The 25605-nt window shown below is 42.8% G+C and overlaps 1 protein-coding gene across 1 annotated transcript in view; it reads left to right on the top strand.

Moving 5' to 3' along the window:
• Positions 1–25605, top strand: part of LOC132396871 (ADAMTS-like protein 1) — a 148984-nt gene that overhangs the window by 58667 nt on the left and 64712 nt on the right. Inside the window, exons 4-5 of the mRNA XM_059974888.1 lie at positions 11961–12197; positions 16379–16505. Coding sequence (XP_059830871.1) covers positions 11961–12197; positions 16379–16505 — 364 coding nt within the window. The remainder of the gene's footprint in view (positions 1–11960; positions 12198–16378; positions 16506–25605) is intronic.

The raw sequence follows: 25605 nt of genomic DNA, 5'->3' as shown, positions 1-25605 counted from the left end.
CGCTCTGTCTAGCTGTTGGAATGCAGGTGAAACCCAGAGGAAAGATTTCATGTTGCCCCAATCAGCTTACAGAACACCATCCAGAGACGTGAGGCAAATTTTGGACCATAATACCTGACAATCTGCACCAAGAATTCATGGATCCTGAAGACCTGGTCCAGGGCAATCTCGGCTGCCTCTGCCGTAGATGGTAGCTTGTCCTAGGCAATGAGTTTGCAGGCCTTTGAAAAATGATTGGCAATTAACATGATAGCAGTCTTCCTTTCGGATGGCGGAAGACCCATGACAAAGACCACGGAGATGCGCACTCATAGTCTGTCTGCAACTGGTAGAGGCTGGTGGAGCCCTTGTTCCGGGTGCACACCTCGCATGCCTGAATATATTGTCAAACTTCTTTCACCATTCTGGGCCATAAATGCCTTCCCTTGATGAACCCGAGGGTTTTGGCAATGCCTGGGTGAGTGGTCATTCTCGAAGAATCTCCCATTGGAGTGCCTGAGACTGGACAGAACTTGGGACAAGCACAGGACCATTCTTAGGAGCCTACCCTCGCTCCTGGGCCGTGCGAACAAAGTTCATTGATTTCCCAGTGAATTGGTGCTATTGCTTTGGCTTGGGGCAAAATGGTGGTAGGCTCTTTTGGGTTCGTTGATCTGACAAGACAAGGCGTAGGGTTTCTGGTTGACAGCTCAGGACAAAACTTAAACAGTTAAAGAAAAGACACCACTTGGTATGCTTTGAATTCAGTCTCTTGAACTCCTTAATGTAAGATAGGTTGTTGTGTTCTGTCCAGGAAATAAAAAGGTTCTTGGCCCCCTCAAGCCAGTGACACCATTCCTCCAAGGCTGTCTTAACCGTAAGTAACTCCCGAATCCCGATATCATAGTTTCTCTCTGCCAAGGATAGCCACCTGCAGTTTACCGTCCAAAGGTGATCGTTGAGACAACACTACACCCACTCTGATATCTAAGGTGTCCTCCTCCATGATGAAGAGAAGGACTGGGTTAGGTGAAACCAAAATGGGAGCTGTCATGAACTGCTGTTTGGCCTCTGTAAAAGCAGCCTCCACTTCAGTAGTCCAGACAAAAGGGCAGGTGGTTTTCTTAGTTAGAGCTAACAGTTGAGCTGCCACCAAACTGAAGTTCCTGATGAACTTCCAGTAAAAGTTAACAAATCCCAGGAAATGTTGGATTTGTTTGACACAAGATGACTTTAGCTAGTCTCTGATTGTCTGGGTCTTGGTAGGGTCCATTTTGAGATTGCCATTGGAGATGATGGAACCCAAGAAAATATGGCTGTTATGTGAAATTCAGACTTCTCTAGCTTCACAAATAGTCCATAGTCTAGAAACCTCTTCAAAATATTCCTGATGTGAGTGACATGCTCCTCCATGGACTTCAGGAAGGTTAGCTCATCATCTAAGTACACAAAAGCATACTTATGGAGAGTAAGCCAGAGCACCTCATTTATAAACATTTCTGGAATATTATCAAGACTGGAAGGCATAACCAGGTGCTCAAAGTCCCTGTCAGTGTGTTGAATGGAATGCAGTTTTCCACTCACTCGACCCAATTGTATGCCCTCCTCAAGTCTAGCTTCATAAATATTCTTGTCCCTTGGAGAATCTTGAAGGCAGTGTTCATGAGTGGAAGGGGTTAGCGATTCTTGACCATTATGTGCTTCAGCCGTCTATAATCAACGCATGGCTGCAGGCTCCCATCCTTTTGTAGTATGAAGCAGAAGTTTGCGCAGGCTAGTGAGGTGGAGTGCCAAATGAAATCCATGGCCAAATAAGCCACCTTTATATACTATTCCATCGCTTCTCTCTGGACCTGAGAGTGCATTTAATCAACCCTGCAGACAAGAAGTAACATGGAGTCGGTCTATAGCACATTTGTAGAGTCGATGCGGTGGAAGAGGTGAGGCCTTTCCCTTACTGAAGACCTCCTCTGTCCTTGTAGAAGGAAGGGATTTCAACTGGTTTGAGTGTTGCTATCTTCTCCAGACCTTCCTTCAGTGAAGGCTTCTTAGGTTGCAGGGGTGATTCAACAGAACACAGAGTCTCCTCCCTACGTTCACTAGACTCATTCTTTAAAACAGTGGCCAAATCAGAGTCCAAATCCTAATCTGCATCCTCACGTGATGGCAGTGAGATGCTGCAAATGGTCCTCATGACCTAGGGAACATGCTCCAAGGGTATGCAGTTAAGATTTCCCTTTAGTCAGGACCTTGTGGCTGGATCCCTGAGGCTTTGCTGCTAGAGTCCCAGACTGCTTGGGCGCCTCCTTGGCTTTCTCCTGAACTAGAGATTTTCCCCACTAGACTGGGTCCAAATTTACACAGTCCCACTGACTAGGATGTTGAGGGCAGGACTAGGTCTCCAGAAGGCTTCAGGTTACCCTGTACTGAAGTCTGCCCCTCTGTTGGTCGTTGGTCTAGGGAGAGTCTGGGGGTCCGAACACCACACCGCAAACATACCCTCTTACAATGACTGGACCAAGCAGTGATTCTCCCCTCCCTCCAGGCAATAGATGGGTTATGTTGGGATAGCCAAGGGTGCCCAAGGAACAGGGGTATGAATGGAGAGTCAATGATGTAGAAACTAATGTCTTCCACATGATCCCCCATCCTCATCTGTCGAGCCAATGGGTGGTCACCAAGTCCAGGAAATTCCCTGCTGACCCTGAGTCCACAAAATCCTCACCTGTTTCCGGCTGTACCCCGGGAGATCGCCATGTTTAGGGTGACACCTGAGTCCATTGGGTTGGGAGTGGTGGCTGCTACCATCACAGTACTCCTGACACTGGACAATGTTAGTAGTTTTCCTGACAGCTGTAGCCTTGAGTATTCAGCCCATCGGTGACCAGTCTCCCCACAGTAATAGCAGCAGCCACGACTCTGATGATGGGATGTCTCGTTGGCATAGAGTCTAGTGTAACATTCTGCATGGACTGGACAGAGTCCTGAGCAGGAGACAGGCTGGTCATGATCCAAGATTTGTGGGTAGAATCGCTAGCCCTCATTAATGTCCTGATGTAGTTCCATTTTTGCTCCACCAAATGATTATCAGCGTGGGTGGACTGGTTAATCAGGGCCTCTAAGTCTTCTGCTGGCTCCTCTAAGAGTTCATCCCAGAGACAGTGGTGGTATAGAGTTGGCAAGGCTTCCCTGTTCCAGCCACTCTCATGGGCCAAAGTCTGGAACTCGATAGTGTAGTCACTGACAGACTGCTTTGACGCACCTTCCGATGGTCCGAGGTTCAGCTTGTTCCAGTGGGACGATGGAGCACCCTCCTCATGTAGGCAATGAATTAGTCCAGATCCATGTTAATCTCCGACTATCACTCCCAATGCACGATGGCCCAGGCTCTCCTGGTCAGGAGAATGATCATGAAGGCCACTTTTCTATGCTCAGAAGGGAACTGGGAGAGCTGGAGTTCAAACACCAGTGAACATTGAATGAAGAAGCCATGGCAAGAACCTGGATCACTGTTGAATCTCTCCAGGATCAGAAGATGCACCAACTCCACAGTGTGACCGACAGCCTCAACAAAGCGACTCTGGCTTCCTCCTTGTGAAAGTTGGCACACATTGACCTGGAGGTCGTGTATCTCCAGGCTCTGTCTAGAAATCCTCTCGCTGTAACTGGCCACAGCAGATGAAAGACTCTGATACCCCACTGGGTCCATGTTGGTTCAATCGTCCTGTGACAAGATACCTTGACGAGGATGGGTAGGACCACACACTGGAGTATCCAAAACTAGGATCGGGACATGGTACAAGACTGAAATGAGAACTGAGCATTGAACAAGATACTAGGTGTTATCCCTAGTTAAGCACTGAACCCCTGTTCAAGTGCTCCTTAAATACTGAAATCCTGGCACCAAAACATGGAATCCAATTCACAGGACTGTCCTGAATCCTTTAAGGTGCTGTGCCAGCTATCCATACTCCAGAGAGTTAGAGCGTCAAAATTCCTGAAGCTGGCACATTTGGGTGTGTGTCATAACAGTCTGAGTTTGTCCACAACTACAATTGTAACCTGGTTGCTATGGCAACTGAACCATTGCATTGAGTCATTGCCATGTGAAATCATGTTCAAAATGTTTTATGTCAACAATGTGTCAAAATGTTTATGGCAACAATGACAAACGAAATAGTTAAACAGTTAAAAATTACAGCTTGCATTTTTATTGTAGAGCTGCTGGAAGTGCTCATATCAAATTTTATTTTTTATATATTGAACTAGAAGAAAAGGGAATTAAATGTCAGCTAACTGCAGTAATGCAACAACTCTTCTGGGGCTTTTGGAAAGCATCAAGTTGGATAAGTCGCCGGGAATGGATGAGATGTACCACAGGCTACTGTGGGAGGTGAGGGAGGAGATTGCTGAGCCTCTGGCGATGATATTTGCATCATCAGTGGGGACAGGAGAGATTCTGGAGGATTGGAGGGCTGTGGATGTTGTTCCTTTATTCAAGAAAGGGAGTAGAAATAGCCCAGGAAATTATAGACCAGTGAGTCTTACCTCAGTGGCTGGTAAGTTGATGGAGAAGATCCTGAGAGGCAGGATTTATGAACATTTGGAGAGGCATAATATGATTAGGAATAGTCAGCATGGCTTTGTCAAGGGCAGGTCGTGCCTTATGAGCCTGATTGAATTTGTTGAGGATGTGACTAAACACATTAATGAAGAAAGAGCAGTAGATGTAGTGTATATGGATTTCAGCAAGGCATTTGATAAGGTACCCCATGCAAGGCTTATTGTGAAAGTAAGGAGGCATGGGATCCAAGGGGACATTGCTTTGTGGATCCAGAACTGGCTTGCTCACAGAAGACAAAGAGTGGTTGTAGATGAGTCGTATTCTGCATGGAGGTTGGTGGCCAGTGGTATGCCTCAGGGATCTGTTCTAGGACCCCTACTCTTCATGATTTTTATAAATGACCTGGATGAGGAAGTGGAGGGATGGGTTAGTAAGTTTGCTGATGACACAAAGGTCGGAGGTGTTGATAGTGTGGAGGGCTGTCAGAGGTTACAGTGGGACATTGATAGGATGCAAAACTGGACTGAGAAGTGGCAGATGGACTTCAACCCAGATATGTGTGAAGTGGTTCATTTTGGTAGGTCAAATATGATGGCAGAATATAGTATTAATGGTAAGACTCTGGCAGTGTGGAGGATCAGAGGGATCTTGGGGTCCAAGTCCATAGGACGCTCAAGGCAGCTGCACAAGTTGACTCTGTGGTTAAGAAGGCGTACGGTGTATTGGCCTTCATCAATTGTGGAATTGAATTTAGGAGCAGAGAGGTAATGTTGCAGCTATACAGGACCCTGGTCAGACCCACTTGGAGTACTGTGCTCAGTTCTGGTCGGCTCACTACAGGATGGATGTGGAAGCCATAGAAAGAGTGCAGAGGAGATTTACAAGGATGTTGCCTGGATTGGGGAGCATGCCTTATGAGAATAGGTTGAGTGAACTCGACCTTTTCTCCTTGGAGCGACGGAGGATGAGAGGTGACCTGATAGAGGTGTATAAGATGATGAGAGGCATTGATCGTGTGGATAATCGGAGGCTTTTTCCCAGGGCTGAAATGGTTGCCACAAGAGGATACAGGGTTAAGGTAATGGGGAGTGGGTACAGAGGAGATGTCAGGGATAAGTTTTTTACTCAGAGAGTGGTGAGTGCATGGAATGGGCTGCCAGCAACGGTGGTGGAGGTGGATACGATAGGTTCTTTTAAGAGACTTTTGAATAGGTACACAGAGCTTAGAAAAATAGAGGGCTATGGGTAAGCCTAGCAATTTCTAAGGTAGGGACATGTTCTGCACCACTTTGTGGGCCGAAGGGCCTGTATTGTGGTGTAGGTTTTCTATGTTTCTATGTTCTATGTAACTTTAGCAATCCAAAAGCAACATCAGTGCTCAAGGCTAAACTTGGTGAAACATGTGGAACTGAACACTAAGATATGGGGAAGGGACGTTTGGAGAGTATAAAAGGACTAGTAAAAAGAGACACTGAAGGAGAACGAGAAGGGGTGTCAAAGAGAGGGGCAGAATGTACAATTAGTCATATTTTGGAAAGATTTTAATTCCTGAACCTCACATTTTGCAAGGGCTCGGTGACTGACCGTTAGGTGAGAACTGTCATCTTGGGAATCAGGAGGCATTAACTGGGGACTCACAAGCGGGAGCACTGGCACTCTGGAACAAGGTGAATTCATTAGAAACCTTTAAGAGGGAGAATTCCATTGGGCATGAAGGATACGTGCAGTAGGCTAGACTGATGGAGCAAAGAACGAAGATTTCTTTGTTGGAATCTGAAGAGCATTGCTGCCTGAATGGTGCTGAAGGAAGCATTTCAAGTTACTCCTCCATGTAAGTTCCAGAGGGAGCCATAATCTCATCCCTGGGTTAAAAATTGCACATGGACCCTAATTGTCCAAATGAACCAAGCTCAAGAGAGGAAATGGATCTCTGTTAAAAGAATCATCATTTAGATCAGAAAAAGATTAGAAATCTTTTATTTCCCATTATTTGTTTCTGATTAAATGTTCTTCTGGATGATAATTACATCCTCTGATCTAAAAAGCCTAAAAAAGCCTAAATGACCTAAAAAGGTCATCTAAGTAAATCTCGGGGTTTTAGTAAACATACCCATTTACATTGGTGATTCTTTTTGGATTATATTTTTTGCCTTTGAAAAGCCAACTTATTGTAAGTTCTACTATATTGAATAAAACAATTAGTTTACAAAGGTTGTGATAATTTTGGATAAGAAATCCCACAGCTGACAATGTGGGTTGAGAAGACTGATCTGCAGGAAGTGCTAGCTGAGCACATTGAGAGAATTACCTGGAGATCAAAATAGGGGAGAGAGCAGAGAGCTGGGTGTATGGTGTTGCCTCCCCATAATACAGCTGGACCATAGCACAGTTTGAATTGACCGAGAAAGCGGAGAGCATTAACAATTCCTGCATTAAAATTCTCTTTTTAAAGAGTTGCCCTCACCTGGAATATATTTTATATCTTCTTCAGTGCACCTGGCATTTATTAACCATGTGCCAATTAAAATTTCAAGAGGTGACTTCATTTTACTGAGGTATCGGAGCTGCTTTACAGGATTTTAAGAATCCATATTGCGTGGCTCTCAAAATTTATTCTGCAACATCTTGTGCGGACCTCCCTCCTTCATGACTCAAAACCTGGCATTCATATTTTGTTCCTGCAGTATGACTGGCCAAATAATGCACCTTGCAGCTAAAGTCACCACAAGCCTTTGTCTTTCAGCACATCCCGTGCAGCTGTTTCTCAAACCCCTGTCAGAGTGATGCCAACTGCATATATTCTTCCAAGTGCCGCTTGACAATTTTTACTGCCATCTGGATAACCATAGTTATCCTGAGAAACACAGTGAGTCCTAATAAGGAACATGATTTTAAAATGCTTCCACTATTAAAAACTTCAGCCCCTGAAATCTACTGAGGACTTGAGGGTTATTGCATTCCAGTAACTTCATTATCCCAAAGCCCTGCCCTCCATCATGATATTGACAACAAGACATTTGAATAAAAATCATTCACGTGCCTATACCAACTGTATATTTTGAAAGGTGATAAATTTATACTGAATTAATAATTTTCTGTGGGTATTTAAATACAACATTTGGTTTGCTCACTTTGATTTGGCTATTCAGGGCATGGAGCTTCAGATGAGCAATTAAACACAGGTGTCATCAATCCTTTTAGTGAACTGATATAACATAATTATATTGATCAAAAAAAGCCTTAGAATGGTTTCCCACAACTGGGATATATATGCAGGACTTCAGACGATATGGAGCTTTTCCTCCTACAATTCCTGGAACTTATATTGCCCATTCAGGGTCTGTATTTTTTCCCACTTACTGTTTCATGTAACCTGATCATCTATAAACCTAGAGTCTAGTTCAAAGTTCAAATTCCACACAGTATCTAGGAATTTAAAATCCGATTTACAGGATCAGATAGCAAATCAATAAAACTGCAGATGCTGCAATTCTGAAATAAAATGAGAAAACTCTGGAAACACTCAGTAAAGCAACAAATTTGTTACGGGGAGAGAATCTGGAATGGGATCTGGTGTCAGTAAAAGTGACCGGAAAGAAAAAGTTATATTGCCGAAAATGTTCATCTGCATCACTAATGTCCTTCAAGAAGGAGATTCACTCTATTTACCTGGTTTGCTGGTACGTGACTTCGGTAACTGAAGAGAGAGTAAGTCGTGAGTAGGACACAATAGATCTGCAAAGGTGCATAGCTAAGAAAAGTGAAAGGTCAAAACCTTGCTAATGGAATCATGAGGTTTTGTGAGATGGAAATGCGGAATATTGCTCAACTGAAGAGAGATGACAGAAATCTGTTACATAGAAGGATCCAGCACCCCATACCTGAAACCGAGAATGTTACTATTTACCTATAGAAAGGATTTCAGAAGTTTTATGTGATGCAGGCTTTTATTTCAGAGCGGATAAAAGTCGTGAAGTCTTCTACAACAGTACAGGGCGTTGGTAAGAACAAATACGGAACCTGCCGATGCTTGAAATCTGAAATTTAAAAAAATGAAATGCAGGAAGTGCTCAGGAAGGAGGAACAGAATTAACATTTCAGGCCAAAGATCCTTTGTTTGAATAATGTTCCAGCAAAGGAATATTTGAACTGAAACATGAAACATATTTCTCTACACAGATGCTACCTGACCTGCTGAATTTTTCCCATGGTAATTCCATAACTGTCCAAATAAAGATGCAATTGACATCCCAGTTCAGAATGATAGTTTTATGCTCCATCCCCCAGTGGTGACACAGAATTGATTATTTATCAAGTTTGGGCCCTTTGGCAGTCACTACTGTTTCTGGATGCTCTCAAGCCACATTTAACACTTACATCAATGTTTCCACTGGTCTGGGTAAACCTCAAGCCGCACATACTGCCAGATGTTCTTATGAAGAATTTATCAGGCAAAAAAACAAAGTATAATATTCAGACAGCTCCAAAGAGCAAATAAAAAATAAAAATACAGCTGCTGTCTCAGCTTGGCTTCTTTGCTGGGTAGATTTTGGTGGCTTTTTGAATGGAATTGATTGGATAGATAGGGACATTTCCAAATAGCAGAGGACATGACCTTGAAGCTCGCCGGTCAGGGGAGAAACTGGAAAAGGCAGAAGTAGTGTAGAACTAATTCCCACAGAGGACAGTAAGTGCAAACTAAATTCATCATTTAAAACTTGATATCAATAGACTTTGGGCAGTCAGTGTAATGAGGTTATAGATCCAAGTTTGAACCAAGTTCAGAGAAAGGCCACCGTAATTTGGCTGAGGGGAGGAACAGGCTGGAGGAGCTTGAGTTGTGGGCAATATTGTCATGTGTTGCCTATCCCTAATTGCCCTTGAAAGGGTGATGCTGGAGGATTATTTTGAGCATTGTGGTCTTCATAGAATTATTGAGAGATGGAGCACAGGAATGCCCCTTGGCCCACTGAGTGCATGCCAACCATTATCCCCCATTTACGTTGATCCTACATTAATCCTTTTCTCTCTACTTTCTATCAACTCCCCCAAGATTCCACCATTCACCGACACATGAGGAGCAATTTGCAGTAGACAGCCTAGTGACCCATCAGTCTTTGGGACATGGGAGTAAACCAGAACGTACAGAGGACTAAGAATGGGCAAACTCTATACAAACAGCGAATGAGGTCACTGCAATAGTTTGCTTAGCATCTTCTGAAATGTGCCATTTCCCCTGGGACAACTGTGGCACCACTGCCATGAATATTTAAGCCTAAACCTTCCTGAAAACTCTCAGCTGGAGGGACACCATCCTTTCGTTTAGACACACATTAGTTATAAGACAGTTATTTGGAAGCCCTGATTTCTATTTTAGAAGAGCAGTTTAACATACCCTTCTTATTTTATACACATCTTCCTTGTGAGCAGAAATCATTGTACCAGATTAATTAGCACTTGAGATTGGCAGACTGAAATAATGCTTGCATTTGGCTATTTACTAGTACAATGTTGCATACCATTCATTTGGATCATTTTGCAATATCAATGCATTGAGGTAGTACACAGGAAAAACAATTATAGAATGCAGAATGTAGTGTTAAAGTTACAGATAACGTATTGTGCAAGTATACAATAAGGTTCAAGGGCTTGACTGTTCTGAGGTCAAGAATCTATCTTATCATATAAGAGGTCCGTTCAATAGTCATGAAACAGTGAGATGGAACCTGTTGTGAAAGAAATCTTTGAGGAAAGTCCACCAACTGTTTTGAGGAATTGTTGCAAAATCAGAGTTAAGCTCAAATATATTAAAATGTTCAAATCTATATAATTTGAGGTTCATTTTTTTGCCCTTCTCCAATGTCTCTAGTCCAGCTATTTATGAACTATTTAGAAAGTCAAAAGCAGTTAAAATTGTTAGTGTAAAAGTGATGTCTTTCACTATTACAAATGTATTTCCATTTGTAGAGGAATATACAACTGTTTTATGCTCTTTTAACAGTGATCAGATAACTGTGGAGTCAATGCATGTGCTAACACTACCTGCAATGTGCCTCACCATTTGTTTTCTCAATTGTTGTTGGGGGAAATAATTATTAGATGTGGGCAGGATCTTTCTTTTTTATCGCCTGGCACTGATACCATGTTTCTGGATGTTTGTATTGACAAACATTTCTGCTTTTGTGAATCACACTGATGTGTGCATAGTAATATTGTCAAAATTCATGACTTCATTAAAGATGATTCATTATTCATGACAATGAGAGTCCAAGGACAAGAGGTAGTCATTCAGCTCCTCAAGTTTCTCCCAGCTTTCAACAGGGCTATGACTGATCTATAACCAATTCCATTCACCTGTCTTTACCCCATATTCTTAATATCTATGATAAATAAAAAACATTCTCAGATAATCTGATTTCATTTACAAATATCTTCCTGGAAAGCTGAAAATTTAGAACTATGTAGAGAGATTGAATAACTAGCAATGTTCCAGAGGTGGCTGAGGTAAGACTTAACTGAGATTTGTAAAATTATGTAGAAAATAGGAAGGACCTATTTCCTGTAGCAGAAGGGTTAACAACTGACATGGGGGGCATTGATTCAAAGTAATTGGTAGAATGAAGGTTTAGAGGGTCACAAAGGTACATTAGTTCATCTGGAAGATAGTGCGGGTTTGGAAAGCACGGCCTGAAGGAGAGAAACTCTTATTACATTTCAATAGTGTGATCTTGATGAGCCAAGATCTGTAGGGTTGCTGAGCAGATTCTGGAAGAGTAGTTTGGTTGGCACAGTTAAGTAGCTTCTTTCTGAATAGCACATGTTCTGTGAACCTAAGATTCTATGGTTCACTCCTGAAATGTCTGTCCCTACCCACTGCACAACATTAGCCCAGCTGAAATAGCCTCTCTCCACCCACCACACCAGATAGCTGTAACATTGTGAATGCGTCAAACTAACCACTCCAAACCTCAGGGAACACATCAAACCGAACCCCTGCCTCTGTTAGTAAATACATTAAAAGCATGACTAATGTTGTTTTAGAACTGAAGGCGATGAAGAAGTCCTCTGTATATGAATCTTAACTCTGGCTCATTTAAGCTAGGTTCCAATAATCCCTCTTTAGAGGATTTGAATTTTTCTCAGAAATTTAAGATCAGTAGGAATTTGTAATTCTGTGCATTTTTATGCAGAGGATGGACCAAGGAAAATATGTATCCTTTATCAAGTTGGTGCAAGTTGACACTTATTTAAGGGGTCTGTGCCAGCTTTATCAAATATGCAATTCTGTGTCCGACTGCACTAGGTGATTAAACCACCCATTATTTATTTCCCCATGAAGCACAAATGTCAGAGTTGAATCAATGCTCTCAGAATAACCCAATATTTTTTTTATCCTGCTGATGTTCTTTGTTCCTAGGACTGCCCTGCAGAAGCTGAGGAATTTCGTGCCCAGCAATGTTCTGCCCACAATGATGTCAAGTATCAGGGCCAGTACTATGAGTGGCTTCCTGTCTACAATGACCCTGAGAAACCATGTGCACTGAAGTGTCTGGCAAAGGGAACGTCACTGATTGTGGAACTGGCACCAAAAGTGCTTGATGGTACCCGGTGTTACACTGAGACCTTGCACATGTGCATCAGTGGAAATTGCCAAGTAAGTAACCAGAATGGTACGCTATAGATGGAAACACAGTCACCTTTAATTGATCATCTTTCGTGATTAGCTTATCTCTGAGTTTATCTCTCAGCACTTCCTGCAGATATACATATCCAAACCCACCCGCCTATACTCATTCACTTGACACCCCAACACACTCTCACCCACTGTGCACATCCTCTCACACTTATTCCACTCACTCTTTCACCCCATCCCACACTCATGCCCTCAGTCATTCACCTCTTTATGTATATTCACAGGATAATTACAGCAGAGAATTAGGCTACTTGGTGTATACCAGCTTTCTGTGAAGGCAACTCATGCTGTGCCTCCCATTCTTTACTGTCAGATACTTATCCAGTTCCCTATCAAATACTATAGTTGAATCAGCCTTGACTGTTGTTCCTGGCTGTTAATTCCAATATCCATCACTCCATGCTTATAAATTTCTTTTCATTGTGACTCTTCTGTTTTTTGTTAATTGTTTTCATTCTGTGACCCCTGGCCTTTCTGCTAGTGGCAACAATTTTCATTATCTACTCCTGTCCATATACTTTATCTCTCTCAGATCCCACTACAACTTCTTCTTTTCCAAGCAGAAGAACCACAACCTCTCCAGTCTATGTAAGGCACATGTGATCTAAGATGAGCTGATTAACTGGATCCAAAATTAGTTTGGAGATAGGAGGTACAGTGAGGTGATGGAAGGTTGAAATGACTAGATGTCTATAACTAGTGGTGTATCAAAGGGCTTGGTGGAGGGACCTTTGCTGTTTTTGATATATATTAAAGTCTTGGATGTAGATGTCAGAGGATTATCAGTAAGTTTGCTGGTAACATGAAAATTAGTGGTGCTATGGGTAACGGAGAAGGTTGCTTAAGGTTGTAGCAGAATATCCATAGATCAGATGGGAAGATGGGCAAACCTTTGGCAGATAGAATTTAATCCTGACAAATGCACAGTTAAATTAGTTGTATTTTATCAAGTCTCATAGGGTCAGACTAAATGGAAGGTCATTGAGCAATATTGATGACCAGAGAGATTCAGAAGTTGAGTCTGCTGTCTCTGAAAGTGGCAAAGGAGGTTGAAAGGGTGGTAAAGAAAGCCTATGTTGTGCTTAACTTCATAGATGGGAGCAGAGAGTATAAAAATTGAGGTGTTATGTTGCAACTTCATAGAATACTAGTTGGACCACATGTGGAGAATTGTGTGCACTTCTGGTCATTTTACTACAGGAAGGAGGTGTTTCTGCTGGAGAGAATGCAATGGAGAGTCACTGGATTGGATTCACTGTGGAGAGGTGAAACTGAGGGGTGATCTGATAGAGTATATAAGAGGCAGAGATAGCAGAGACAGACAAAGTATTTTTCCTATTGTTCCTGTTGTAGGATTATCGGAAATAAGAGGGTACAAGTTTAAAGTGAAAGGTTGAAGTTATTAAAGGGGATCTGAGAGGTAAGCTTTTATAATTGGAATGCACTTCCAGCGGAAGTGAGGGTTTTAAGTATAATTCTTCTCTTTAGGCAGACATAAATGCGAAAAACGTAGAAGCATACAGTCCTAATGAGGGAAAACAAGATAGGTGAACTGGTGGAAAGGTCAACAAGAAAGTGGTGGGCTGAATAGCCCATTCTAGTGTCATGTAACTCTATCACCCTCTCTATAGCCTTAATATCATTCCAAAAGTCTGCTCTTGATGGGATAATTCAATATTTAAATCAATGCTGACAGTGTGATAACTGCCATCTGTCCATTTCTCTTCAATTCTCTCTTTGCCTATCCTGAAAGCGCTGTCTCATCGAGACAGTTCTGATTCATCTCAGTAAATCTTTAGATCTCAGATTATTGCTCTTTCAGTTACAAAAAAATGCAAGTCGGTGAAGGATTCTCGGGCAGCTTCAAGAGCTGGGGAAAATTGCAGGAAGGACTGAGAGCAGCTGTGCAAGGCATCATCCACCAGGCTGTGCTGTACGTTTATTGTGGTTGCGGGTGTGGTTGTAAGTGTTCGAGGGGTTCAGTGTCCAGCTGGGTTGAGAGTATCTCATGAATTTAGTGTTTTGTGAGGGAACTTTCCTTTGCAGACATTGGAGCGGGTTTGCAGGTGGTTCCATGCCAAGCTGGGGTGTGGGCCAGTTTTTACGGTTACAGGTCCTTTCACAGCACGGTCTGAATTTCCTTTTGTGGATATTGGTATAAATTTTAAATTGTGGTGGTCCAACAAATAAGGTAAATGTATTCATGTTTGTTGTGATACAATTGCACACACTGAGCACTGGAAGCATTTCTTAGGAAGCTGGGTGGGTGGGGGGCAGGGTAGGGGACTGCTGAGTGATGCTTGAACACCAGGAGTTAAATAACGAAGAGAGATTTCATGATTGAAGTTATGTGTCATGGAGATTCAAAGATTAAAGAGTTACTAAATCAAAGTTTCAAGATAGTAAGGGAACAGTTATTGTGACCTGAAGAACTGCTGTTTTGGGAGCATGGGAAGGGCCTGTTGGAGTTAGGCCTCTCTGTCTATAGATGTTTGGTACTCAGTGCTGCAAATGGTTCAATTGTTAATTTGCAATCAGATTTTTGTTATCTAAATCTATGAAGTGGAGCTCACCGGAAATGGTAGTTTCAAGGGACACTGCAGGGGTTCAGGTAGCCCTGGGTACCCAGTCCTGGGCTAACCCAGATTCATCATAAGGCCAAGGCTGTGGCGGACACACATGCTGTTACATATGTTGCCCCTCCATCATAGACTCAAACTGGTCCAAAAGCAGAGCCCAAGCATGCGGGGTTTACATGAGAGATCTCGCTCTCTAGTACAACACCAGCCTGCTGAGATAATGGACAGATCAGGGATTCCCAGCCTGGGGATAAGGAGGAAAAAGTTGTCTAACATTTTTTTTTAATTATGTTTAGTTTATTTCTTTTACTTTTTACTCACTGAGTTTTTTTTTTGTATTTCTGCAAAGGCATCTAAGAAAAAAAATCTTGTGCAGTTGACAGCAGATAAGCCCTCCCCAACTCCCAGCCAATCACTTTGTTTCCTGTCAAAAGGCTGCTTGGGTCATCTGGGTCGAGCCCTCACCTGGAAGCCCCATTCACTCCAGAAGCCTCACTGCATGCCCAAGGTGTGGAGATCAGCTCACTTGACACTCCTCGTACAGCATAGGTGAACATGGACAGGAGAGGATCATGCAGCAGTGAGTCAGGTTGAGCCCAAAGTAGTCATCTTAAGGGGTCTGGATCAAAGGCAGATAAAGGCGTTATACCACAGATTCACTATGGTCTCATTAAGTGGCAGAACAGGCTTGAGGAACTGAGTTGTTACTCAGACAGTTATCGACAGTAAGGTGGTGGAACTCATGTTCCTGTTCAGGCTGCTGAATTTTGGGCCTTATCATGCCGACAGCATTCAGTACACCCTTAGCAAATCACCAGTTTCTCTTTTGGAAGTAATTATTTTTATTGACATTGACTTCTCATAGTTCCCATACTGGTTCTCAGTGGAAGTACATTGACAAAGCCAGCAGAGCTACAACCTGTTTGCTATCTTCAGGGAATTTGCACATGCTCCTAGAGACTGACTGGTTTTCATCCAGTTAGTTCAGTTAGGGCCCAGATCCCGAGGACAGGCCGGCTATAACTGACAGCAGATTAAGCTCTCCACAACTTCTAGCCAATCACTTTGTTTCCTGTCAAAAGGCTGCTTGGGTCAGGTGGGTCGAGGCCTCTTCTGGAAGCCCTTTCACTCCAGAAGCCTCACTGCATGCCCAAGGTGTAGAGGATCCATTTACTTGACACTCCTCATACAGCCTAGATGTCCCTTGCCCCTAGTGAATGGTAAGATTGGGATGAATTAATGGTGAGAGTAAAATAGGATTAGTATGCATGGTCATGTTGAACTCAGTAGCACAAAAAGCCTATTTCTGTGCTGAATGACTCTGTTTCTGATAATTATTTAGACAAATTTATCTGGCCTTGAAAATAATGAAGATATTCCATCCCATTGGTTTCAATGGTGTGTCCATTTATTTGTGTACTTGTGGGAAATATTTGGCTGCTCTTCTGTACATTGTGCATTGTCTGTTGCTTTTGAAGAGTAACACTGCCTTATAGACATGACTGTCACTTGCAGTACAGATGTAACCCGTAAGATGCAGTAACACCCTGGTGTTCCTGGCAGGTTGTTGGCTGTGATCACCAAATGGGAAGCAGTGCCAAAGAAGATAACTGTGGGATCTGCAGTGGCAATGGCTCCACATGTAGACTTGTACGAGGACAGTACAAATCTCAACTCTCATCAAATAAATGTAAGTACTGACCTGCCGTGACAACAAAAAAATCCTCCATTTTAACAGTCTAGTAATATCTGTGAAATGGTGTTGCAATGGGTCTGAGCTTCCCAGGAAACTCATCATTCAGTAGATGGAGCCATCTTTCTCCTTAATTAGGATTGATACCTGAGCCGAAGGGTTTCAGCCCAAAACGTCCACTGTACATTTTTCCATAGATGCTGCCTGTCCTGCTGAGCTCCTTCAGCATATTTTGTGTGTGTTGCTTGATACCTGAGCCATCAGGTTCAGGATAAAAAGGATCTGAAAGTGTTCACTGAAGCCCAGTGAAAACACTGCACTTGCAGTGCATAGGTCGAAGCCAATCAGAATGAATTACTTTGGTATCCTGGATGAAGCATATGTTGTTTTGACAATGTGTGATCTCATTCCTAAGTATCAGAGACTGGTTGTTTCCATTCGCTACACTTCTGCCCCACCACAGGAGTGCCCTCATTCTGCTTAGACTCTGCTCCACTCTGGCCCCAGGACAGCACAGTGGCGTAGTGGTTAGCACAACAGTTTTCAGTACAACTGACCCGGTTCAATTCTCGCCACTGCCCGTTTAGTATGTTCTCCCTGTGGCCACGTGAGTTTCCCCTGGGTGCTCCAGTTTCATCCCACAGTCCAAAGTCGTACCGGTTAGTAGGCTAGTTGGTTTTTGTAAATTGTCCTGTGATTAGGCTATGGATTAAATTGGGAGATTGCTGGACGGCATGGTCCAAAGGGCTGTAGGGCCTATCCCACGCCGTATCACAATTAAAAAAAAAATATATATAAGGGCTGCTCCTGCTCCATTCCTTGTCCATAGAAATGTTGGTATGAAGATGTGCTTTGGCCAGCTTTCAATGTCTCCAGCTGTCTAACTCACACCTCGAACAGGCAGGATGGAGCAGACAAGGAGCCTCAAGGGCTACACAGAAGGTGAAGCTATGTGGCTAGGATTCCATGTGGTCCAGGGGTGAAACTATTTGACAGATTCAGCTTTTACTAGCAGGATCCAGGCTGATCAACTTTTGTGATGTTAGTTGAGGAATAATTGTTGGCCCCAGGATATTGAGACAAATCTTCCACTCTTCAAATAATGCTTTCCTTTACATCAGTTCTTAAATCAACATTTCATCTGACAACAGCACACTGGACTGCCACAGTGGATTATTTGCTGAAGTCTCTGGAATGACACTGAGACAAAGATAAGATATGAAGGATGATTTGGAATCGTGACGTTGGGCTTAAGGGGCGACTTTGAAAGTATATGGGCTAAAGGTTAAAGTGTGGCAATAGAAGGTACAATATTTCAAAGTTGTAAGAGCTGAGGAAGTTACAAATGTAATTTGAAGAAACCTTTATGTCAGGACTCAAGATGGAGGCAAGATTTTAAAATCGCTGAGCATCAGAGAGCCAGTGGAGATGGACAAGGATGGAGTAGTCAGTGTGGGAGAGAGAGTGGTAGAACGGGTGTGGGCCATGAATAAATTTTTATAACTTGGAATTGAGGAAGACCAGCAAAGGGAATTTTGAAAATGACTTGTTCTGTTTGAAGATGAGTAAGGGATTCTGTCCCTTTCCTGGAGATCCTTCTCCCCTTGATTAATACAGAAAGCATTGAAATGATAGCTACATGTATGCAATGCTTTATAAGTATTGTTTTAACACGCATTGTCTACTCTCATAGCTTATGATCTTGAATGCAATAGCATTTTTGGACATTTCTGAAGGGAGAAATGGTGTTTAATTTTATTCCTTATTTTGGGATTTTTCTTGGCAGTACTTTACGTAGCCTCAAAAATCCTGGACCTAGTTGAGAAATTGACCAATTCCATATGATTTCATTACTTTCAATATTACAGAAAAACTCTGTCCTGTGCCTTGTCTTTTAATGAGAACATTGAGATTTATTACTTTGTTGTCAATTACATTTTGGTACTCAGGCATTAGCAAGTGAAATTGAGAGACCCAGGTTCTCTCTGTGTACAGTGTTCCCTCTGTGATCTCCTGAGTAGTGATCTGGGTCACTTCACCATTCTCTGTTGTTGTATTGTATGCCTTGTCGATGGATGAAATATGACAACCATGGGCATGCCAAGAATGTCACAAGCATTTCATACATTTGTAACTTCTCAATTTGTTGAACATTTCAACTCAACAGACTATAAGTGTGATTTTGATCTCCTGATACATAGCTTAGATTTTGGACTGACATGTTGATATATTTAGATATTGGACTGCATGAGGGATTTAAAATAAGTATGGTTAGATGTGTAAGTGCATTTTGCCAATAAAGGTGAAGCCTGACCAAATTTAGTCAAAAGACACAAAAGAACTGCAGGTGTGAGAAATCTGAAATAATAGAAGAAGATGCTGGAAATAGCAAGCTGGTCAGCAATGCGAGAAGATAAACAGAATTAAACTTTCAGGTCAATGATCCTCCATCAAAGTAAACGTTAATCTGAAATGTTTGCATAATTTCTCCCTCTATATATGACGCCTCACCTGCTGTATGTTCCAGAATTTTCTGTAATTTATTTCTGATCAACATTAGTGAAATAAACCAAAATAATACTTCATATTAATTCATTAACAGTCAAACAGAATTCTGCTGCTGAACGGTCTTTTATTCTGTTCTCTGGTTAGTTGGCCTGTTGGCTTACAGAACTTCATTGGTTTGAGGAGAATGTTTTAAAGTTGAATATTGCAGTTGCTGATGACTAGACTTGCTGCAGGAGCATCTGACCCTCACTCACTAGCATTCCACTTGATAAATACTCCTATCATCCTGTTGCATACCTGTTGGAGCTCAGTGGTGCCTTTGACTGGCGAACTGTAGGCTGCTTGGGTCTAACTGCTGCACACGGGACATACACCAACTTAAGCATTAACAGACAGGTGCATAGTACTTCTCTGGTGACAATGACAGGTCAAGGCTGGAGTGCAGATTGCACTGCATCACCCAGCTGATCTACAGTAGTTCTGTTTATCACCATTCCTTATCATCTTGTTCATTAAAAAACAACTACCCAGCAGTCATAAGCAATAACATCACAGTGATCCACAGAATTAGAACTGGGGACAAGAATGGAAAATACATGGTAAGAGTCCTATGTTGCCTAGTTATGTGCATTCTGATTTTTGTGGCCATTTGGTGTTGGAGAGAACCAGGGAGCTCCATCTGGAAACAGATAGTATCTGTTACTAGTCTACCACTCACAATCATGACCCACCCAGTGTCCTTATTATCTGTAATCAGTTTTGAAAGAGTGATCGCCATACGAGTTCCAGTATACAAACACCTTCATCAGAGGAGGTGTATCAGTTTTCTATTTTGTTGTCCATCTGTCCACCTAGCAACTTAATTGGTTATCTAATGACTTACTGATTTGTAAGGCTCTCTATCAGCTACCATGCATTGCAGAAAGTACAACTATGCTCTTGAACTCCTTGGGCAGAACACTTCAGTTTTAAGCAGAAACATTTCAGCAACATTAAATGCTTTGCCAGTGAAAGGACCACACTGTCTCTTAATACTTGTTTCAGCTTGCCTCATACAGCAACTCCCACTGTTTGCTAGGTGAGAACAGTGGGACTGTTTTTGAAAGACACTGTAATTTCTGTTTTTTTGTTGATTTTTTTACTCAAATGATTATAGGATTTTTTGATAATAATGTGACATTGTCATGAAGACTGAGTTTGTTAAATTTATAAGCAGTGCACTAATGCAATTGCCTTATGTACCCTGCTGGCAGATAGGGCCCTGTGTTGTCATTAAACAAGTATATGTAAAAGGAAGCATAGCGTAAATTATGAATATTCAAGTCAGATCTCCCTTCCAACCAACCAACCACCCAACCTCAAAATCCCAAGTCGTGGACTGAGCCAGAAATGCCTGTTCCTTGTAGGGATATAATTTAATCTGAGTCCTCCCTCTACTCATTTGTACGAGTTGAGCGTAACTCCCAGGACAGCCAGTGTTGAAAGAAAAGGAGGCTGCTTGCTGACAGAGATATCAGGGGTAGGAATTCACCAAGAGACTGCACAGTTCTAGCCACCTAGCAGCTGTTGTGGAAGCATTTATTGGTAGGGTGGATATTTGATCCCTCAATAATGTGTTACCGAACTATTGACACCACAGAGACCCATTTCATTGAGTCGTGCATGCTGCTTGGCCGATCTGTTTTGGTGTGGTGATGCCCATGGGCAAGGGTGGAAATTTAGGATCCTGATGTTTCAGCTGTAAAACACAGAGATGGGCAGCAGATAAGAGCAGAAGTGGGGCTGAGCAGTAACAATCTCCCTGCGGTGGATCAGCAGCTGCCAAGGACCAGGCTCAGATCCAGTGAATGGTCATTTGGGATAGAGACTGGAGGGCAGCCCAGAAACAGAACAGTTGGTTCAATTATTCTTTGGCACTGTCCTGTCTCTGGCTCTGGGATCTGAGAAGGTTTATAAAGCAGTATTGAAGAACTCGGCTCACACGTTGCTTTTGCTTGTCTTCACACCAGCACTGGAAATAGCCATCTTCACTGCCTGAGCAACCAAGAGCTCACCAACTGTGTGCATAACATCACACCAACAGCACTCAACAGCACAGCATGCCAAGATCAAGGGACCTAGTGGCACATGGCATTCCCTCTGGGGGATGATCTCGCAGGGGAATGCCATGGAGACCAGGTTGCCTGCACTGAGCATGAGTCTGTGGTGCAGAAGGAGAAGAGGGAAGCAGTAGTGATAGGAGACTCAATAGTCAGTTGAACAGACAGGATATTCTGTGGACATGAACGGGACACGCAGGTGGTATGTTGCCGCATAGGTGCCAGGGTCAGGGATATCTTGGATCACGTCCACGGCATTTTGGAGGGGGAGGGAGACCAGCCAGATGTCTTGGTACATATTGGAACCAATGACATAGGAAGGATAGGAAGGAAAAGCAAAGAGGTCCTGAAGAGAGAATTTAGAGAGCTAAGCAGGAAGCTGTGAACAGGACCTCCAGGGTAGTAATTTCTGGTTCGCTACTTATGCTACGCGTCAGTGAGGGCAAATACAAGATATTTATTGACAGAAGCTGGTGCGGGGGACAGGGCTTAAGGTTGTTGGATCATTGGGATTTCTTTTGGGGGAGACATAACCTGTACAAAAGGGACAGGTTGCACCTGAACCTGTGGAGGACCAATAGTCTTGTGGGAAGGTTTGTTAGAGTTGTTTGGGAGGTTTTAAACTAATTTAGCAGGGGGATGAGAACCGGAGTGAAGAGACCCAGGATAGGACGGATGGTAAAAAAGCAAAGGTAGCATGCAAGCAGACTGTCGGGAAGGGTGGCAGTTGATAGGACAAAATTGCAGCCAGCAGCAGCATGAGTATCAGTGCATTAGGGATGCAGAATCAAAAAGGGTAGTAAATGCAGTACTTAATGCATGGAGTATAACAAATAAAGTGGATGGTCTTGTTGCACTTTTACAGATTGTCAGGTATATAGCCATCACTGAATTGTGACTGAAGGATGGTTGCAGCTGGGAGCTGAATATCCAAGGCTACACATTGTATCAGAGGATGGTAGGCAGAGGGGCTGCATGTCTCTGCTGGAAAGGAATGGCATCAAATCATTAGAAAGATGTGACGTAGGATCAGAAGAAGTTGGATTCTTGTGGGTTGAGTTCAGATAGTGCAAGGGTAAAGGGACCCTGATACAGGCCTCCAACCAGCAGCTGAAATGTGGACTATGGATTACAAAGGAAATAGAAAAGGTGTGTCAAAAGGGCAATGTTATCTCTTGGGAGATTTTAACATTCAGGTTGATTGGGAAAATCAGGTTGATAATGAATCCAAAAGAGAATGAATTTGTTGAATACATATGAGATGGCTTTTTAAAGCAGTACATCATTGAGCCTACTGGGGGATCAGCTATACTGGATTGGGTATTATGTAATGAAGTGGAGGTGCTTAGGGAGCTTAAGGTAAAGGAACCCTTGGGAGTGAGTGATCACAATATGATTGTGTTCAACTTTAAATTTGACAGGGAGAAAGGAAAGTCTGATGTGGCAGTATTTCAGTGGAGTTAAAGGAATCTACAATGGTATGCAAGAGAATTTGCCCAAAGTAAATTGGAAGGATGTGCTTGTAGGGATGATAGCAGAGCTGCAAAGGCGTGAGTTTCTGGGGAAAATGAGGAAGGTGCAAGATAGATGTATTCCAAAAACTGAGATGTGCTCAAATGGCAAAATAATACAACCATGGCCGAAAAGGGAAATCAAAACTAATGTAAAAGCAAAAGAGAGGGCATACAACACAGCAAAAATTAGCAGGAAGATAGAGGATTGGAAAGTTTTTAAAAACCTACAGAAAGCAACGAAAAGAATCATTAAGAGGGAAAAGATTAAGTACGAAAGCAAGCTAGTGAACAAAATCAAGGTGGATAGAAAAAGCTTATTGAAGTATATTAAAAAAAGGATATGTGAGTAGATATAGGACCGCTAGAAAATGAGGCTGGATAAATAATAGTGGGGAACAAGGAGATGTCAGATGAACTAAATGAGTATTTTGCATCAGTTTTCACTGTGGAAGACACTAGCAGTGTGCCAGATGTTGAATGGTGTGAGGGAAGAGAAATAAGTGCAATTACTATTACAAGGGAGAAGGTGCCCAAAATGCTAAGACCTAAAGGTACATAAGTCATGCAGACCAGATAATCTGCACCCTAGGCTTCTGAAAGGGGTATCAGTCAAAATTGTGGATGCATTAGTAATAATCTTTCAAGAATCATTGGACTCCGGCATGGTTCCAGAGGCCTGGAAAATTGCAAACGTCGCTCCACTCTTTAAGAAAGGAAGGAGGTAGCAGAAAGAAAATGACAGACCAGTTAGCCTGACCTCAGTGGTTGGGAAGATGTTGGAGTCAATTGTTAAGGATGAGGTTATGAAGTACTTGGCGACAAAGGACCAGATAGGACAAAGCCAGCCAAGTTTCCTTAAGGGAATATTTTGCCTGATGAAACTGTTGGAATCCTTTGAGGAGATTAGAAGTAGGATAGATAAAGGGGATGTAGTGGATGTTGTATATTTGGACTTTTAGAAGGCCTTTGACAAGGTGCCACACATGAGCCTGCTTATCAAGTTATTAGCCCATGGTACGACAGGAAAGTTACTAATATGGTTAGAGCATTGGCTGATTGGTAGGCGGCAGCCAGTGGAAGAAAAAGATTTTTTTCTGGTTGGATGTCAGTAATTAGTGGTGTTCTGCAGGAATCAGTATTGGGGCAGCTCCTTTTATGCTGTATATCAATGACTTAGATGATAGAATAGATGGCTTTGTTGCCAAGTTTTCAACTAATACGAAGATTGGTGGAGGTTCAGGCAGTGTTGAGGAAACAGGACAGTGGCAGAAGGACTCAGACGGGTTGGGAGAATGGGCAAGAAAATGGCAAATGAAAGGCAATGTTGGAAAATGCATGGTCATGCACTTTGGTAGTAAAAATAAATGTGCAGATTATTTTCTAAATGGGGAGAAAATTAAAAAATCTGAGATGTAAAAGGACTTGTGTGTCCTTGTGCAGAACACCCTAAAGGTTAACTTGCAGGTTGAATTGTTGGTAAGGAAGGCAAATGCAACGTTAGCATTAATTTCAAGAGGTCTAGAATATTAAGATCATGGAAATGATACCCAGCCTTTATAAGGCACTGGTGAGGCCTCACTTGAGTATTGTGAACAGTTTTGGGCTCCTTTATCAAAGAAAAGATGTGCAGGCATTGGAGAGGCTTCAGAGAAGGAATTTCTTCAGCCAGAGGACGTTGAATTTCTGGAATTTGTTCCAACAGGCAGCTGTGGAGGCCAAGTCGTTGAGTGTATTTAAGGAAGGGATTCATAGGTTCTTGCTTGGCCATGATATCAAAGGTTATGGGGAGAAGGCCAGGGACTGGGGCTGAGGAAGGGAAAAAAGGATCAGCCATGATTTAATGACGGAACAGACTTAATGGGCCTATTTCTGCTCCAATCTCTTATGATCTTATGAACTTATGGTCTAACATTAACTTAACTTTACATCAGAACATGTCATCAACCCTCTGCAGGAGATCAGGCCTGCTTCAATGAATGGGGCAGCAAGGTGACCTTACAGAATGGGGTGGCACACTGACCTCACCATACAGTAGATATGATTTGGCTGTCAGATGTGGGATATCCGGCAGACTTACAGTCTCCCTGCTGGCCATATCTGCTGCAGGTGCATCGAGCTGCAGCTCCTTAGAGACCGTGTTAAGGAACTGGAGATGCAGCTCGATGACCTTCAGCTTGTTAGGGAAAGTGAAGAAGAGATCAGTAGGAGCTACAGGCAGGTGGTCACAGGAGACAGATAAGTGGGTGACTGTCAGGAGAGGGAAGGGAGAGCATCTGGTAGTGGAGAGCACCCTTCTGGCCATTTCCCTCAACAATAAGTACTCCGTCTTGAGTTGCTGTTGGGGAGACCTACCTGGGGGAAGCAACAGTGGTCGTGCCTCTGGCACTGAGTCTGGCTCTGTAGCTCAGAAGGGTAGGGAATGGAAGAGGATGGCAGCAGTGATAGGGAACTCTATAATCAGGGGAACTGATAGGCAATTTTGTGGGTGCAAAAAAGAAACATGGATAGTAGGTGCCAGAATTCATGATGTTTCTGAACGTATCCACAATATACTGAAATGGGAGGGTGAGCATCCAGAGTTTGTGGTGCATATTGGTACAAACACCATAGGGAGTAAAAGGGAGGAAGTCCTGAGAGCAGAATACGGGGAGTTAAAAAGGAAGCTGAGAAGCAGGATCTCAAGGGTAGTAATCTTGGGATTGCTGCCTGTGCCACGCAACAGTGAGAATAGGAATAGAAGGAGGTGGTGGATAAGTGCTTAGCTGACGGATTGGAGCAGGAGGTGGGGATTCCGATTACTAGATCACTGGGACCTTCTCTGGGGTAGTTGTGAACAGTACAAAAAGGACAAGTTGCACTTGAATCCGAGGGAGACCAATATCCTGGCAGGGAGATTGCTGATGCTATAAATTTGCAGGGAGGTGGAAATCGAAGTGAAGCGGTAAAGGATGGGATGGTTGGCAAACAAATAGAGAC

The sequence above is a fragment of the Hypanus sabinus genome, chromosome 7 (assembly GCF_030144855.1).
Source record: "Hypanus sabinus isolate sHypSab1 chromosome 7, sHypSab1.hap1, whole genome shotgun sequence".
In the NCBI taxonomy this organism is placed as follows: Eukaryota; Metazoa; Chordata; class Chondrichthyes; order Myliobatiformes; family Dasyatidae; genus Hypanus; species Hypanus sabinus.
This window is presented reverse-complemented; position numbering and strand designations above follow the sequence as displayed.